Source organism: Haliaeetus albicilla, chromosome 8, assembly GCF_947461875.1.
Source record: "Haliaeetus albicilla chromosome 8, bHalAlb1.1, whole genome shotgun sequence".
NCBI lineage: Eukaryota > Metazoa > Chordata > Aves > Accipitriformes > Accipitridae > Haliaeetus > Haliaeetus albicilla.
Genome location: NC_091490.1, coordinates 41,602,472 through 41,618,902, shown reverse-complemented (window position 1 = coordinate 41,618,902; position 16,431 = coordinate 41,602,472). Strand labels below are relative to the sequence as shown.

At 49.5% G+C, this 16,431-nt stretch overlaps 2 protein-coding genes across 5 annotated transcripts; both read left to right on the top strand.

The window, feature by feature from the left end:
* Positions 1 to 550: 550 nt before the first annotated feature.
* LOC104322145 (perilipin-3) lies at positions 551 to 11,453 on the top strand. 2 transcript variants are annotated; one of them, XM_069790263.1, is made up of 8 exons: positions 551 to 592; positions 6,195 to 6,271; positions 6,742 to 6,937; positions 7,567 to 7,649; positions 7,975 to 8,905; positions 9,338 to 9,537; positions 9,723 to 9,851; positions 9,944 to 11,453. In XM_069790263.1, the coding sequence occupies exons 2-8, from the start codon at positions 6,212 to 6,214 to the stop codon at positions 10,502 to 10,504; spliced, it is 2,160 nt and encodes a 719-aa protein (XP_069646364.1). In that variant the 5' UTR covers positions 551 to 592; positions 6,195 to 6,211; the 3' UTR covers positions 10,505 to 11,453. The 2 variants fall into 2 exon arrangements, with proteins under 2 accessions (XP_069646364.1, XP_069646363.1); XM_069790262.1 differs by having other exon boundaries at positions 9,941 to 11,453.
* Positions 11,454 to 12,095: 642 nt separating this feature from the next.
* On the top strand, positions 12,096 to 15,900 carry TICAM1 (TIR domain containing adaptor molecule 1). Of its 3 annotated transcripts, none has more exons than XM_069790259.1 (2): positions 12,096 to 12,217; positions 13,242 to 15,900. In XM_069790259.1, the coding sequence occupies exon 2, from the start codon at positions 13,436 to 13,438 to the stop codon at positions 15,608 to 15,610; it is 2,175 nt and encodes a 724-aa protein (XP_069646360.1). In that variant the 5' UTR covers positions 12,096 to 12,217; positions 13,242 to 13,435; the 3' UTR covers positions 15,611 to 15,900. The 3 variants fall into 3 exon arrangements, with proteins under 3 accessions (XP_069646360.1, XP_069646362.1, XP_069646361.1); XM_069790261.1 differs by lacking the exon at positions 12,096 to 12,217 and adding an exon at positions 12,384 to 12,502; XM_069790260.1 differs by lacking the exon at positions 12,096 to 12,217 and adding an exon at positions 12,533 to 12,757.
* The last annotated feature ends 531 nt before the right edge of the window (positions 15,901 to 16,431 follow it).

Here is a 16,431-nt window from a genome sequence, read left to right as displayed (position 1 = left end):
CTTTCTTGGCTCCCAGAAGCAAGGCAGTGCATTTGGGTCAACGTGGTGGCAAGCAGGATGAGGCGTGCAAGAGCACGGGAACAGGAGCGGTGCCTGCAGGCGGCTGGGCCAAGCCCATTTCGCAACCGTGGGACAGATCTCCGTAGACTTCCAGCGCCTGTGTCCCTCAGCACCCCGCCATGCCGGGGCATGAGGGGGGGGTGCATCCCTGTCCACAGCTGCCGTGGGGCAAGGCGCCCCACAGCGCGGCCCCCAAGGCCAAAGCGCTTGGGGACGGGTGACCTCCATAAGGGCCCTCTGAGACACCCCGACAGGTATGTCCCTATGGGGGGGGAGGACAAACAGCAGGACCCCCACCCACCCCACGGCCATCAGGTCCCTGGAGGGAACCCCAAGCCCCTCACCTGCCTCCCTCACCCCGCCCCACAGACACCGCCCACCCCTCCCTCTCCCATCCCCTCCCCATTGGCCAGGCCAGCACCTGCAGCATTCCAATTGGCTCCCTCAGCTGCTCATCGGGCCCTTGGGGTATTTATGTGGGGCGAGGCCCAGCATTCCCCATCCTGTCAGCGCTGAGGAGCGGAGGTGGCAGGTAAGGTGGGGCTGGTGGGGAGGCGTTTGTGGTTTGGCATGGGGGGAGAGGGACTCCCCAAAGTTGTCCTTTGCTTCCCCAGGGGCTCTGCAGCCCCTTGCCTTGGGTGGTTCTTTGCAGCCTTCGCAGGGACGGAGGGTGAAGGCTGGGTTCGGAGCTGGCTCCATCCCTAGAGCCCTTGGCTCCTGGCCCTGGGGAGCACTGGGGCTAAAAATGTACCTGCTGAGGGGCTGTGTTCCCCCAGCTGTGCTCACGGGGCTTTTCCAGCTCCTGGGGAAAGCGGAGAGCTGTGTGCTATGTTTCTGCAGCTTTCCCCCATCTGTGGGTGGGGTGTCTTGGCTTTTTGAGGCCAAAGGTGACACCATATGGAGGCGTGCTGCATCTACTGTGCCTTGGGGAAGAGCTGAAAGGCTCTGAGTTCTTCCCTAAATGCTTCTTCCTAGCCCTGAGGTGACTTCTTGGTAATGCTATGGGTCTCTGATCTGTGATTGAGCACCTTTGGGTGTTGTTGTGGTTTAACCCCAGCCAGCAACTAAGCACCACGCAGCCGCTCACTCACTCCCCCCCCATCCAGTGGGATGGGGGAGAAAATCAGGAAAAGAAGTAAAACTCCTGGGTTGAGATAAGAACGGTTTAATAGAACAGAAAAGAAGAAACTAATAATGATAATGATAACACTAATAAAATGACAACAGTAGTAATAAAAGGATTGAAGTGCACAAATGATGTGCAGGGCAATTGCTCACCACCCGCTGACCGACACCCAGCCAGTCCCCGAGCGGCGAATCCCTGCCCCCCACTTCCCAGTTCCTAAACTAGATGGGACGTCACATGGTATGGAATACACTGTTGGCCAGTTTGGGTCAGGTGCCCTGGCTGGGCATGAGAAGCTGAAAAATCCTTGACTATACTCTAAACACTACTGAGCAACAACTGAAGACATCAGTGTTATCAACATTCTTCACATACTGAACTCAAAACATAGCACTGTACCAGCTACTAGGAAGACAGTTAACTCTATCCCAGCTGAAACCAGGACAGGTGTGAAAGCTTGTTTCTGATTATCATTTGGTGAAGATCAAAGCTGTGTCGGGGGGCTGCAGGAGGTGGCTCTCCCACCCAGCCACACAGGGACAGCATGTGATGTGCACCCTGGACAACACCGCTGACTTGTGTCGATGTTTGGGGGAAGCGGTACGTGCTTTGGGAGGCAGATGGATCAGTTGGGCATTTTCTTCCTGTTGACAGTGCTGCCAGACCTGCCTGTAGCTATTTCACATGATTATTTGGTGTAGGCATGATAATGGTGTTAACGAAGGGGGTGGCCCGAGTGACAAGGTAACTTTCTTGCTCAAGAGCACTGTCTTCTCTGCAGACTGAGGCTGCAGTCATGCATGGCTCTGCCAGCTTGCTGGAGGGAGCACTTAGCAAACTAGCTTAGTGTTTGTCAAGGCTAACAGGGTTCTTAAATGTGGTTGTGATTACCTGAAGTTTCAGGTATGGCTGCGAAGGACTTCAATTACTGAAGCCGGTTCTGCTGAAACTTCCAGATGAAAATGTGTGTTAAAAAGCAAGCAGCATGCTGCTTGCTCTGCAAGTTATAGCTTCTGTCTGAAACTGACTCTGTCCTCATGGAAAAATTGGTAAATGGAAAGTACTGGAAAGCCCAGAAGCTGTTTTAATTAAACTCCCTCTCCTCTTTCCTAAAATACATCCAAATTCTCGTAGCTTGGATAGCTTATACACTCACTGTTCCAAGGAGTTACTGACCTAGTAATGGGCCACTGGCTGTGGTGCCTAATTTCCATTGGAAGTGGGGGGGCTGGGGAACCTGCCCTCCATCTGCAAAAGTGGCTTTAATCTTTGAGGTTCCCTAATGCTGATGACTTTTCCAGAAGGGTTAGATGGGCATCTCTGCCACCAATTCTGGAACTAATGTCTGAAGGTCAAAGCTGAAAATCATCTCATCCTCCTCCCAAAACTAACCCTGCCCTCAGAGCACTTGCAAACAACTCCCTCAGCTGTGGGCAGTGCCATTTCCCACTGCAGCAGACATCCTGTGACCCAGTTCTGCTGACTGCATTTATGGGAACTGGGGTATCAGTGGCAAATCTCAAAGAATGTAAATAAGTGCTTTAACCACAAATTAATACCTTTGCCTAGATTAGCCCTCCCTGCTCATATCTAAAGCACTAAATTTAGCTTTGTTTTCCTAAACGGTCATTAAGGAATTGCCAGTTAAGCTATTGAACCAGGCACGCTAGCTATGGCTCAATCTGTCTTCCCAAGGTAAAACACATTTGGAAAGGAGAAAAACTTCCTGAACAACAAGATCCTACCTCTCTGTCTGCAGGACAATGTAACAGCAGGCTATCTTCATGGGGCAGAGCTTCTTTCCACAGGAAAAATAAAAACTTTGCACAAGTTAAAGAACTAGCTTTATGTATGCTGGTCATTGTCAGAGTGACAGAAATCAAAGGCGGTGCTTACCCCAGCAGGAAAGTACTTGCTCTTCTGCCAGGCTAGCATGTTGCACTGGCTGTGACAGTCTGAGGCAGGGAAAATGGGTAGCAGCTTGGCAGTTTTGGTGCCATTGCCCTTGCTGTTTCACTGAGCTGAGACTTGTGCCAAATTGGGCAATAATCAGCAGTTAAGCTATTGTGCCGTGCTAGAAACGTGCACTGAAGAGTTTCATCTTTCTGAAACTACCCGTTGCAAGAACTTTCTCCAGCAGTGACCTAATAATTTCTGATGTACCAATGGTATGAAATCATCTGATCATAATTTTCATACAAAGCAAACCGTAACCAAAGCAAACAGTGACGCTGTTTGTGCTTTTCTGCCTGGTGGTTCCCATGCATGGGGTCTGCCTGCTGGGATTCCCACTTGCAGCTATGCTGGCTTGAAGCTGTGCCTGTCTCCAAAGGATTCTGAAACAACTGACCCAGAGTTGCTAAGCTCTGTGCTTTCCTCCACTCTCTGAAGTAAAACAAGGTCTGTTTTGCACTTTTGTAGGGAAGAGACTAGAAAGAGAAAATAAAACCATGCTGTGAGCTCATGAAGATGTGCCCACACAACAAATACTGGTGTTTGCAACACATGCCGATTCCTCCTACACAGAGGAAAGCAAACCATGTTCTAATGTGACTGTGCTGCAAGGATTGTCACTGACACAGCTGCACCTATAATTAAGATGGGCTCCTAGTACTTCAGAGGTTGACTCTAACTTTGCACTAGTTTTTACATCAGCCAAGGATTTACTCCTGACTTATGCTAGCATACTAGAGTCCTTTCCTCCTTTTTTTTGCTGTGGTGTGCCTCTGTGTGCTAACCCTGACACCAAGGTCAGTAAGACACTCTGCAGTTTGAGGTTTTTCCTACCTGTCTAGAAGTAAAGTAACTGAGCAAAGGGGTTGTTTGTAATGGTATTGAAATAGTTGTGCTTTGCCCCGTGACAGGGCTGCAGACTGATTCAGCCTACTTGGCTTCAAAAAAACCAACAAACTTGCCCTGAAGCAGAGCAAGGCGAATAACCACTAACTGAGCAAACCCTGTGGACTTTGGGACTGAGACTTTATGTTCAAGCCCTGCTTTTCTCTGGAGCAGTTTTCTAGAAGTTCTCCCAGGCTGATAAAGTTCAAGCTGTATTTTTGCTGTGCTGTTAAATGGGGCAGCCCCCCAGGCAGGGTGGTTGTCAGGATTGTGCAGAAAGAAGTGCGCTGGCTGGATCTGGGCTTCTCGCTTGAGAGGCTGGAGGTCCCAACTTTTGTGACAACTTTTGCAACAACTTTTGCTGCTGACATGTAGCACTCTGCATCCCTGCCTTGCTTGAATCTCACTAAAATGCTGACTAATTGCATGGTTAATGCAGCAATATTTGATGTCCTGCCAAGTTACCTCCTGAGATGTCCCCCCTAGCTCTATCCATGGTTGTTTCACTACTTCTTACCCAGCTCTCTGTTCCTGTTTCCACAGCAAAATAAAAACCTTACACAAGTTAAAGAACATAAGAAACAAGACAATGGTCTCTGTCACAAATCAGATGGCAAGTTTTTTGGGTAGAATCTGCCAGTGAGCCTGGAGCAGTGCTTGGCTTGGGAATCCAGTTTGTGAGGAATTTTGGTTTGGGGTTTTTTCATTGGAAAATGCCATAGCAATTCTAAGAATAGGAATTAACTGGCAAGGGAGAGAAAAGCAGACACTGCACTGAAGAGTGAATATGCTGAAATCCCTGCTGTGCCTGACTAAGGCTGAGAAGTAATCCTGGATTTATCACGATACTGGAGTGTCCAGATACTGACCTAGTCTATGCTGGGGATGCCAATACACATTCAAGATATTGCATCACTTTTATACTTCTTTTTATACTTCTTTAATCCCATTATGTAACGAGAATACTTCTGAGACTTGGTTTCACAGGAAGTGAGGAGGGATTTACTGCCTAGCTGGTTAGTAGGATGGGAAGGCAAGTTTCAAGGTAGCCAGCCAGAATGCTGCAGCTGTGAAACCTGGCTCATCCTTCTAGGAAAACTTTGAAGGATTTTCATATCCTTCCCAGAGCTGTGAGACTGCCAGTGTTGCTGGAGTTACCAGTGGTGGGGAAGCTGATAACAAAGTTCCCCACTATGAACACAGGCATAGTGGAATGACTCAAATGACTCTCATCTCAATGTCTTTTGCAAAGGGTACTTCAGAGGAGAGGGGCTATAAACTCTGGACACTTTTCAAGAAGGTAAAATATGCCTATTGCTGTTTCAGCATCTCTGTTCAATCTCTGGCCCTGACACCTTTCTGGAGGAGAGCTGAAGTCCTGCCAGTCTCTTCCTCCCCCTCAGAGGAAAATGGATTAAGCCATTGCAAAACCCATCTCTACTTCAGACAAAGTGGGTGAAAACTGAGGGCTTTACCCCCTTACAGGGTATTAAACAAGTTCAGGTTTTTTTAATAAATATTTCTAATTTTAAACTCCATTATTAAACTATTTGAGCTTATCATGTTTTGAAAATTAAAACTAAAAAATTACTTACACTACTGTTGTAACAAGCCCTGCTGCAGCTGCATTTCAGCAGGACTTGTTAGGAGGACAGCAATGTCATGATCGAGTAAGACAACATTCAGTGATTCCCACTGTTAGCCCTGCTTCTGCAGGGTACATCTTTCCTTCAAGTGTTCCAGTCGTTGGCCAGCAAAGAGCCTGTGTAGCGGGAAGCTGAACCAGAATTATCTCTACCAGAGAAAATGCATGACACAGAAGTGGGTGAGAACTATCTGATAACCTGCAACTTTGAAGCCTGTCAAATGTTATCAGCAATAAAATAAGTAGGATGTTTATTTAAAGTATTTGGCTGTTTGGGGATTGAGGGAGGTGACTGGGTGGTACAGTCCTTGTCCTACATAAATACTTGAACATCATAAATCATGGAGTCTCAAATATCTTCATACCCTTGCAAGAAAGATTAGTGATGTCACTCTAATATTCCTAGGACATGCAGAATGATGGATCCCAACTTTGCCCTCTGCTTTTCACCAGTTTTAGTAAAACTTTAATTCACTGAAGGAAATTGTTGTACTCATGCTGTTATACTCTTGTTTTTCCTTTCAGCTGCAGTTGAATTCAGTATGGCATCAGAAAAGACCACAAAAAAAGATCTGCTAAATGCTGAGGAACAGCAGCAAGCGGTAGGTGGCAGGACAGCTAGTACTCTAACGTGCAACAGTTAAACTATCTGCTGACAGAAATGCTGATAAACTAACTTTGGTCAGCACCTCAAAACCAGGCTGAGAGTAGCAGAAAGATTAACCGTATGAACAGAACCTAACTTTTTTCTCAAGAGAGAACTTCAGGGCTGGCTCAAGTAATGCAAGTAATTCTGAAACATGAGCTCTTACAGGTCCTATTTCCACATCTGGGTTTGATGCTGAAACTCAGTGTGACTCAGAATTCATGAGCCCAGAGCTTGAATTTTCAATCCTGGCTTGTTGCTGACTTGCTAGTGGTCTCTGGATGAGTCCCTTCAACTCTTAGTTTAAGAAGGATGAGAAGCTAGACTGGATGTCCTCTTAGGACCTTTCTGGATAGACACATGGCTGGTACTCACTCACCAGCTTGAGGTGGATCTCTAATGTCATTTACTTCTCTTGGGTTTTAGAGTGCTGTCAATCGGGTAACCAGCTTGCCCTTGCTCAACTCTGCATTCAACCTGGTCTCATCTGCCTACAACTACACCAAGGAGACACATCCTTACCTCAGTGGTGTCTGCAGTGTGGCTGAGACTGTGGCTGCTGTCGCAGTAGGTAGCGTGGTTGGTGGGGCACAGCCCATCCTGAACCAACTTGAGCCACAAAGTAAGTGAAGAGGCTGGAGTGACCCTTTCTACACAGAGGAATAGGTGGGGAGGGGAGTTTCATGTGCCTGTTGGGTGATATACATTTCCTGTAGCATGTTGTTCTAGTTAATTGTAGCACTGAGTCTTCCACTCAGCAGTCCCAGCTGCTCAATGAACCCACTGAATTTCATGGACATGAAACTGTTGGTAGCAGAAACAAAGTCTGGCCTCTTGTCTGTGGTTTCTTTAAGTCACTAAGCAAAAACTCCCTGCTCTTTCTCCACCACTCCCAGTTATGAGCATCCCAACTGGTAGTAGCAGTGTCCATCTTGGATATAGCTCAGTCTGTCTCATCCCAACTTTTCAACCCTTTAAACCAGTCGCCCTACCCACCAGGGGCAAGTATTACACTCCAGTTGGAGCAATGTGCTGCCAATAGCTAGCAAGCTGGGAAGGCAAAATGGAGACTATTTGAACCTGCCAAATTGTAGGGTTTGTTCACTTTTTAACAAAACACACGCACCCCATCCTGGAATGGTGGTGACTTTTTTTGGCTTGCTTTCATGAGTGTATCCTGAATTGGCCATTGTAGGGTCAGAAACCCCTCTCCAAATTGAAGAATAAACTGGTACCTCTTGTCTTTTCTAGTTGCACTTGTAAATGAATATGCATGTAAAGGACTGGATCAACTGGAGGAGAACTTGCCTTTCCTTCAACAGCCAGCAGATAAGGTAAAGTAAAGGCTTTTCCTGGGGAAGCCATGACTTGATGTCTTGCTTGATGGAACTGTTATGGGTATGGAAGAACATGGGGAAATAAATTTCAGCTGCTTTGTCAGGTCAGTCCCTGGTATGGGCTAGAGGAAGCACTGCAAGCTGATGAAAGCTGGAGAGATGCTTTCAGCATGTGGAAGTGAACATGTCCATGTAAATATAGGTGTACTGACTTCCCCAGCTCCCCCACAAGACTGCAAGCACAATTTAGCCATATGGAAAAGCTACTTCAGGGAGGGAAAACCAATTTTAAAAAAAAAATCTTTCCTTCTCCTTGTTGTAGGTAATCTCAGACACCAGGCAGCTGGTTTCCACCAAAGTGACATCTGCTATGGATGCTGCCTGTGAGGCAAAAGAAGCAATGGCTGATAAAGTGACTGAAGCTGTGGGCCTCACTAAAAATGTTGTTGGGGACAGTGTCAAGCTGACTAGGTCAATGGTCGCCTCCACTGTTAACAGTGCTGTGGAGGCTGCCCAGGGTGCCAAGGACCTTGTGACTAACAAGGTGACAGAGGCAGTAGACCTCACTAAACACATGGTGGAAGACAGTATTGGACTGACCAAGTCTGCAGTTGCTTCTACTATTGTCAATGCTGCGGAGGCTGCCCAGGGTGCCAAGGACCTTGTGACTAACAAGGTGACAGAGGCAGTGGATCTCAGTAAACACATTGTGGAGGACAGCGTTGGACTGACCAAGTCTGCAGTTGCTTCTACTATTGTCAATGCTGTGGAGGCTGCCCAGGGTGCCAAGGACCTTGTGACTAACAAGGTGACTGAAGCTGTGGACCTCAGTAAACACATTGTGGAGGACAGTGTTGGACTGACCAAGTCTGCAGTTGCTTCTACGATTACTGCTGCTGTAGGGGCTGCCCAGGGTGCAAAGGATCTTGTGACCAACACAGTGACTGAAGCAATGGACCTAACCAAAGGGGCTGTTCAGGATGGTGTTGAGAAGACCAAATCAGTGGTCACTTCTACAGTCAATACAGCTCTGGATGCTGCATATGGCACCATAACTAGCAAAATAAATACAGCTTTGGAGCAGAGCAAAGAGGCTATCCAGGAGGGTGTGGAGAAGACTAATTCAGTGGTGACCAACAGCATAAGCAAAGCCAAGGCAGTGAGCCAAGCAGTGGCAGGTGGTGTGGAATCTGTCCTGGGTATATCAGAAGATCTGGTGGATCAGTACCTCCCGATGACAGAGGAGGAACTAGGTGAGAAAATGCTTAGCTGGCGGTTGTAAACGCAAATCCTTTCCCACATGACTAGAGAGCACCTGACTCTGCAAGACCCATCTTCTGAAGTAGACAGGTAGCTCTGAATTTGTCACCAAGTTGGCTGTCTGTCAACACTGACTTGCCACATGGTATGGGACAGAGTTCAAGCATTTGCTAGCTGGTCCTTGCCCATCAGCCTCAAGGCAAATAAACACGTGGGTGCCTGCTTCAACCTATCTGTCAAGTCTGCTTCTCTGAAGAGAACATGTTGAGCAGGGACTAGCCTACCTTTAATATCTGAGCAACTACAAACCTCTACTGCTTACACAGCTTCAGCCTTCATATTTTTTAATGAGTGATCTTGCCTCTTCCCCCCCTTACAGCTGTGGGAGTGGAGCACAGCTGCATCTCTCTTCTTGTTTCCTCCAGGTAAACTGGCCACCACTGTGGAGGGATTTGGTATGGCTTCTGTGGAGGAGCAGAAACAGCAACAGAGTTACTTTGTGCGTCTGGGTTCCCTCTCTAACAAAGTCCGCCACCGAGCCTACCACCACTCCTTGAACAAAGTGCAGCGCATTAAGCAAAGCACCCAGGATACTCTCTCACGACTACAGCTGGCAATAAAACTGGTACAAACATGCTTTTTCCTCTTTCCTCCTGTCTGTAGTCTTCCTGCCCTACTATCCAGATGGAAGCTCTTCCTCCATTCTGTACCAGCTGCATGTCATCTTGGATCCCTCCCTGGGAGGGAAGCACTTGTGCTTCTCTGATTGTGTGCTTGCAATACAGCTCTTCCTCTCATTTTTCCCATCAGATTGAATCTGTGAAAAAGGAGGTTGGCCAGAAGCTTCTGGATGGGCAGGAGAAGCTCCATCAGCTGTGGGTGGACTGGAGCCTGACCCAACCCAAGGGAAACCAAGTTAAAACTGCCTCCCAAGCAGAGGTATCCCTAGAAGGGCATATTTAATCAGGCCTCTTGTGGATGGTGTACACCTCATCTGCCCTAGTAACTGAGCTATATCTCTTTCCCAGCAGGTAGAGTCACGGACTCTAGCTATGCTGCGTATCATCACCCAGCAGCTACAACCTGTTTATGAGAATCTGAAAGCCAGCATCCAAGGCCTCCCCAGCAACATCCAAGAAGCTGTGTATCAGGCCACTCGAAATATCCACAAGCTCCATAGTTCTTTTTCCAGTGCTATGTCTTTCCAGGACCTCTCCCCCACCACCCTGACCCAGAGCCAGGACTGTGTGGCAGAAGCCCGAATGTCCCTAGATGACTTGTTTGAGTATGTAACTCAGAACACCCCTCTAAACTGGCTTGTGGGTCCTTTCAGGGCAATAGCTAAAGTGTCACAGGATAGCAGAGAGCAGAAGAAGAAAGCTTTGGTGACTGATATAAAATCACCTATGCTAGAAAAAGCTCCATTGTCAAAGGAGGTGGCTAAGACACCTGAAGAGCCAAAGGGAGCAAACAGGATCCTGGGGGAAGGGTGTGAAGTGCTAGAGAAGCTGGAAGAGAAAGCAGAGAAAGACACAGAGGTGGCACTGGCTGCAAAGGAGATAAAAACTAATGTACCAGAGGAAGATCTCTGAAGAATTCCAGCTCTTCTGGCCAAGGCTCCCTGGCTAGAACAGCATTTTATCTTTTAATTGTGTGTCCAACTACCAGTCATGCTAAGACTGCCTCCTGCTCTCTCCCTGTCCCAGGCTGGGTTTACAGTAAGATGTAGTTTGCATGGAGACTTGATAACCAAGGTGGGGTGATTCCATATATTGATTTACTATTTTTTTTTAAATCATGCTGCTGCACTGAAAGGCAAGATAGGGACCTGTACTTCCGCTTTCTAAGTCAGCCCAGTTGTATGTGTGAATGGCTAATTCTTGCTGAGACAAGTTGTGGGAGAGAACTGGTCTCAACTTTTTTTTAATGTTGGATTTGTTTTTAATTCATCCAAGCTGCAGAGATCGAGAGGATGATGCGCTTGACCTTTGATACCATTTCCCTCCTTCTACAAGTTTAAAAATATGTGTTACAGACAAGACTTCCTTTCTGCATGTTGTGTTTCCGGAGAGGCTCAGCCCTGCAGCAGACCATGAACAGCTGGGGCCAGGAGGCTGCTTCTCCAGAAGACACTTCTCTTTATGGATCAGCCAAACACTTTTTCTTTCATAGAGAAACACTTAGCAAGGTGGGATTTTCTTTTAAGCATGCCAATTTGCAGTGGGATTATCTTTCCTAGTCATATAAATGACTTCAGCGATCTTCTGTTTGTGTCTAAGTAACTCCATGCATGAAGCCTTTTGCAGCCATTAAGAAGGTGGCAAATGATGCAGCTTTTTCCAGGAGTTACTCTGCCATGCTAATGGGATATCCTGTTATTAAAATAGGGGAGATAGGTGCTGGTTATTTTCCCAGCAAACAATCCTTTGTAATCATTTCTAAGGTAACTTATTTCGGTAACTTATGTCCTGGTGTGGTCCCTGTGCTAAGGCTGGAATAATGGCAAGCAGACTTCAAAATAAAGTGTGACCTGCATTCAAAGAGATGTCTGTTTCTTGTGTATATCTAAAGCTGTAGTGTTACGTTCTCTGCTTAGAATTTAATGTTTGCGTTTAACAAATCACTTCTCTGAACAACTTGCGTGTTCCCTGACCTTGCTGGAGGAAGAAAAATAAATGCTTTTGGCAGGTCCCATGTTCTGCCTCAGTCTTAAGCAGAAAAGCATCCTTGCTGTTTTGTCCCCAAGACTTCTGAGGTCAACTGCACCTGTACCGCTCCTGCTCTCCTCAGCCCTTAGGTTTCTAGCCCCGCTCACGCTAACCCGGCCACCTTACAGAGGTAATGCCAGCGGTCTCTCACTAGAGGGAAACGTCGTTTCCCCGCCCAGTCTACCCTCACCAGCTCGCCTTTAATACCTTCAGGCGCTCCTCTGGAGGACACCAGCTACCTGCAGACGGTGCCCGGCGCTAGCGCACCGCTGGGCTTCTCCTCCACCGCCGGCCCCGGCCATTTTCGGGGGAGGGAGGCGACAGCTCACCCGGGCCGAAACGCTCCTACCACGGCCACCCCCCGGGCTCCCGGCCGCCCTCGGTCCGCTCCGCCCCGCTCCGCCCCGCCGCTGCCTGCCGGGTCTCGCCTCTTCCTCGTGTGCCAGCGGGGCGGGCGGGTCCCGCGGCCCCCGATCGTCCCGCTTTCGCCTGCCCCCCCGCCCCCGAGGGAAGCGCTGCCCGGCCCCCGGCCCCGGGACGAGCCGGCTCCGCCTGCACCGAGGCGGGGGGAGGCCGGCGAGCAGGACCGGCCCGGAGGTAGGCTGGGCCCTTCCTTCCCTTCGCCGCCGAGGGAGGGTGGAGGAGCCGGGGAAGAAGCGGGGGGGGGAAGCGGTTCCGCGGGGCCCGGCAAAGGAGGCGAGGCCGAAGGGCTGTGGGCGGTCGGGGAGAGGCAGCAGAAAGCGGGGAGAGGAGCGGGGCGTTGCGGTGAGTCAGCGGGCGGAAAGGCAGCGGCGAGCGGCCGGGGTCCGGCCGGCCCTTCCCGGCTGCCGCCGTTTCACTGAAGCGGAGGTTTTCATGAGAGAGAGCCAGCCACTTCCTCAGGTTGGGCGTGAGCTCGTTCATTAGGCAATCAGAGGATTTTTATGAGATGGGAAAAAGCAATTTGAAATTGTAAACTTTCCCCAGTTGAGAGCTATTTTGGGGCGTTTGCTGGTGCTCCCTTTAAATAGGGCAAGTTTTCCACCAGGCTCAGTCAGTGCCTGCGAGCCGTGTCCCTCCCGGCTGGGCTCTCCGGGCACCCGCTCCTCCACTCGGACAAGTTCTGCTGTTTAATTTAGCCCCGGTCAGAGGCCTTTGGTGAGTGCAAGGGTTTAGCAGGGCTCAGGGTTTAGATGTGGATGGAGATACAACGTCCACAATTACATTAGGCAGCCTGAAGGAGGATGCCTGTGGGTTATCAACCCTCCTGGCACCAGCAATTTGAATGGGCTTCCTCTCAGCGCGCTTTATTCCTCCACCGCCCGTCACAAGGAGCCTGCGAGGGCCCTGGAACCAGCCGCCTGGAGGAGACGGACACTTGGATTTACCTAAGTACATTATTAGTTCAGCAATTATTTCAAAACAGTTGTAATTAACGTGAAATGAAGGCAAAGAACGTGCTCTTTCCTTAATAACAGAGTTGGAATAATGCGTGGAGCGCTGGCAGATCGGCAAGCACTGAGTGGATGCAAAAATACTTGAGAGCTGTGAGGGAGAGCCTGGGAGCTCTGCAAGCCTTGCGAGGACCCCCCCAGCTCCCCACACTGCTATTTCTGAACATTGCACTGTGTTCTTTTCACAGGTTCTTCAGGACAGAGATACCCTGGTTCTGAGCTGAGCCCCTGAGCAGCAAAGAGCTTTCGCTTGTGCGGTACATGAAGTGCGACCAGGGCGTCACAGAGTACCACAGGGAAACAAACCTCCGCTCCGAGTGCTGTAATATGCTTTTTCCATCCATGCTGTGTCAGTCCATCGTCTGGGCCACCAGCTGATGAGATGGCACAGAGCGCCAAGCTCCAGCCAAGCTTTGAGGACATTTTTAGTGTTCTATCCCAGATCCCACAAGATAAACTCCTTAGCCTCAAATATAAACTGAAGCACTTGATATCTGGGCCCAGCAGCAAATTACTGCAAGCCATGGTCCTGCTTACTCTGGGGCAAGAAGTGGATGCAAGAATTTGTTTGGATGCCTTGGGAGATAACCGGGCAGCCCAGTATGTCCATCAGACCAAACTGGGTGCCACAGGAGTGCAGGAAGATGGGGAGGATTTGCAGCCTCCCCAGCTGGATGCAGGTGCCATGGCGCTTCTGGCACAGATCTACTCAGTGTTGGCGGAGGAAAAACTGTGCAGTCATGAAGCCGTGGACAGAGCCCGCCAGGCTGCCACCAAAGCCTGCAAAGCCAGCAAGGAAACTCAGGGGGACACACTCAACAGCATCCCACCTGAGGACCAGGAAAAACATGGCTCTGCTGTCAGCATGGGCCCAGGTGACAAATTTCAGACGCTGAGCTCTGACGTGGGATTTCTCCAGCCGGCCAGCCCAAACTACGTGGTGAGAAGTTCTCCAGTGCAGATTGGAGGCAACTCAGACCTTTCAGGCCCACGGACCTTGCGCTCCTTGGGGAGTCCCTCTTTCCCCAGTTGCTTGGAGATCAGTGCGTCTCCAACAGTTGTTTTTCACACCCAACCTTCTTCCCACGAGCATGTCCCCCAGCCCAGCCGGCTGTGCAAAGGGAGCACCAGCAGTGCTGGGCAGCCTGATGGGGACAGACAAAGCTGCGGCCTGCACGAAACAAGCTGGACCAGCAGACCCAACTCTCATCCCGGGCAGGACACGGGTGCCCAAGTTCCCCGATCGGAGAAGGTTCTGCAGGTCAGTTCATGTCGTCCGACTCCCCCTATTCCTGAAATACAGCTGCCCACAATGGGTGCTGTGAACCAACCTGTCGAAAGTAGTGATGTTTCCAGCACAGTGGCAGCAGAAACTCATACACCAAAAGAAAACACAGACAAAAAGCAAGATGAAAAGCAATTACCTACGGGTCTTCCTGACTCAAGAGCTACAGTGGATACTGGTCCTGCCCACATGTCCATGGAGGACTCCCATGTTCCAGCAGCCATTCCTTCTAACTCTGCACCTACTTCCATTTCAACCTATTCCCTTCCTCCTCCTACCTATTCCTTCTCCTCCACCCTTCCCCGTCCTCTTCAGGGAGCTCCTTCCAACTTATCATATCCCACTCCCCTTCACTCATCCCCCTCTCCAGCCTGGCCTCCTCCTCTTCAAACTGTAGAACCACTGCCCACATCAGAGCCAGGCGGGGGAAAGTTCTTCACTTTTGTTGTCCTGCATGCTAGCCAAGATGAGATTGTTGCCCATCGGGTCAAGGACCTGCTGGAGAACATGGGGGTTCCCAATGGTGCTACACTCTGTGAGGACTTCTTCATTGCTGGACGCAGCCATCTGACTTGCTTCCAGGATGCTATGGAAAACTCTGCTTTCATCATCCTTCTGCTGACCAAGAACTTCCCATGCGACCTGTGTATGTTTCAGACAAACACTGCTCTGATGGAGTCCATCCTGAAACCATCCAAGCGTGACTCAGTCATCCCTTTTGTGCCCAAGGAGAACCCCCTGGAGCGGAGTCAGATTCCCAGCACGCTCGGCGGGCTGATGCCATTAGATGAGAACTCTCCTGGGTTCTCCAGGACAGTGCAGAACACCTTTACCACCAGCAGGATCAATGAAAGGAAAGCCATGTGGGACCTGATGCAGAGAAAGAAACTACAGCTGTATCAGGAACGGTATCAAACACTGCAGAACTTGGCTGCTCTCAACCTTGGCTCCCTTCCCCAGGTGCCTCTGTCAGCAACACGGCTGGAGCTGCTGGGGCAATCACCCCAACAGTGGTGCCCCCCTGCTTCGACTGTCCCTCCTGCCACATACCCACCTCCACCCGCTGGTCACCCCATGCCTGCTCAGATGGGTCCCCCTCCTTTCCAACCACTTAATCTACCATCAGGCCACTACAACATGATGCCAGGTCCAGGAGGCATCCCGTCTCTCATCATTCAACATGCTCGAATGGTTCAGATTGGGGATCACAACGTGATGCAGGTAGAAACTGTCACACCAGGTCCACAGGACAGGGAGGAAGAAACCAGGTAGAATGCTTGATCAGAGACACAGCAGGTCAGCCAAGGCCAGAGACACTCACACTTAGTTTCAAACCCTAGATGATAGTGATTCTTCTGGGACTGGGACTATTCTTATTTCACTGTGGGTAAAAGGTGCCACTTTCCTGGAGCACAGGAGAAAATTACCTTCTTTTTTGTTGGACAAAAGAGCTTGCAATCTCCTGAGACTGTTTTCCTTGTGCTTATTTTCAAGTAACTAAAAAAACTCTTTTCCTGATTTCCTGAGGCTACTGGAAGGTTTTATAAATAAGTTTTAATTAATTTATTTGTGTTTCTCTGGTTCTTTCCTGCAGAATTAGCAAAGGGGCAGTCAGGGATATCTGGAAAACTGTTCTGCATGTCTGCACCTCTGGGGTGGAGGAGGCTAGGAGATGGCACACCAGGGTTCTGTTTCATAATCTGCTGCTGACCAAATAATTTGAGGGAAAATCTTCAGGGGACGCTTTGGGGAGTCGCTGTGGCCCCCTGTGAAGGTGCAAAGCACCACGAGGTCCCACTGTTTTCTTCCAGCAGTCCTCTTTGCTTGGGGTTGCAGAGTATCCTCTGGCCCGTCACACTGATGCCTACTTTGTGTGCATGGTGCACTCCCCTTGCTGCAGGGCACCAGCAGCACCATTTCCCCTAAACCTCTCACATCAGACCCAGGAAGGTTCAGGAAACCAGCTTCACAGACTTCTGAGAGGCTGCAGGCCTCTGCTGAGGCATCAAGACATCACTTTGCCCAGTTCCCCTCTGAAACTACAGAGAAAGAAGTTTTTTGTTTGAGAAAAGACAAAATTCCCATGTGCCCCT

Bases quoted from the DNA above. Each gene is read 5' to 3' on its own strand.
- LOC104322145 (XM_069790262.1), top strand. From the start codon at position 6,212: ATGGCATCAGAAAAGACCACAAAAAAAGATCTGCTAAATGCTGAGGAA. The intron at 6,272-6,741 runs GTAGGTGGCAGG...CTTGGGTTTTAG, and splicing joins CTGAGGAACAGCAGCAAGCG to AGTGCTGTCAATCGGGTAAC. The intron at 9,538-9,722 runs GTACAAACATGC...TTTTCCCATCAG, and splicing joins TACAGCTGGCAATAAAACTG to ATTGAATCTGTGAAAAAGGA.
- TICAM1 (XM_069790259.1), top strand. From the start codon at position 13,436: ATGGCACAGAGCGCCAAGCTCCAGCCAAGCTTTGAGGACATTTTTAGT.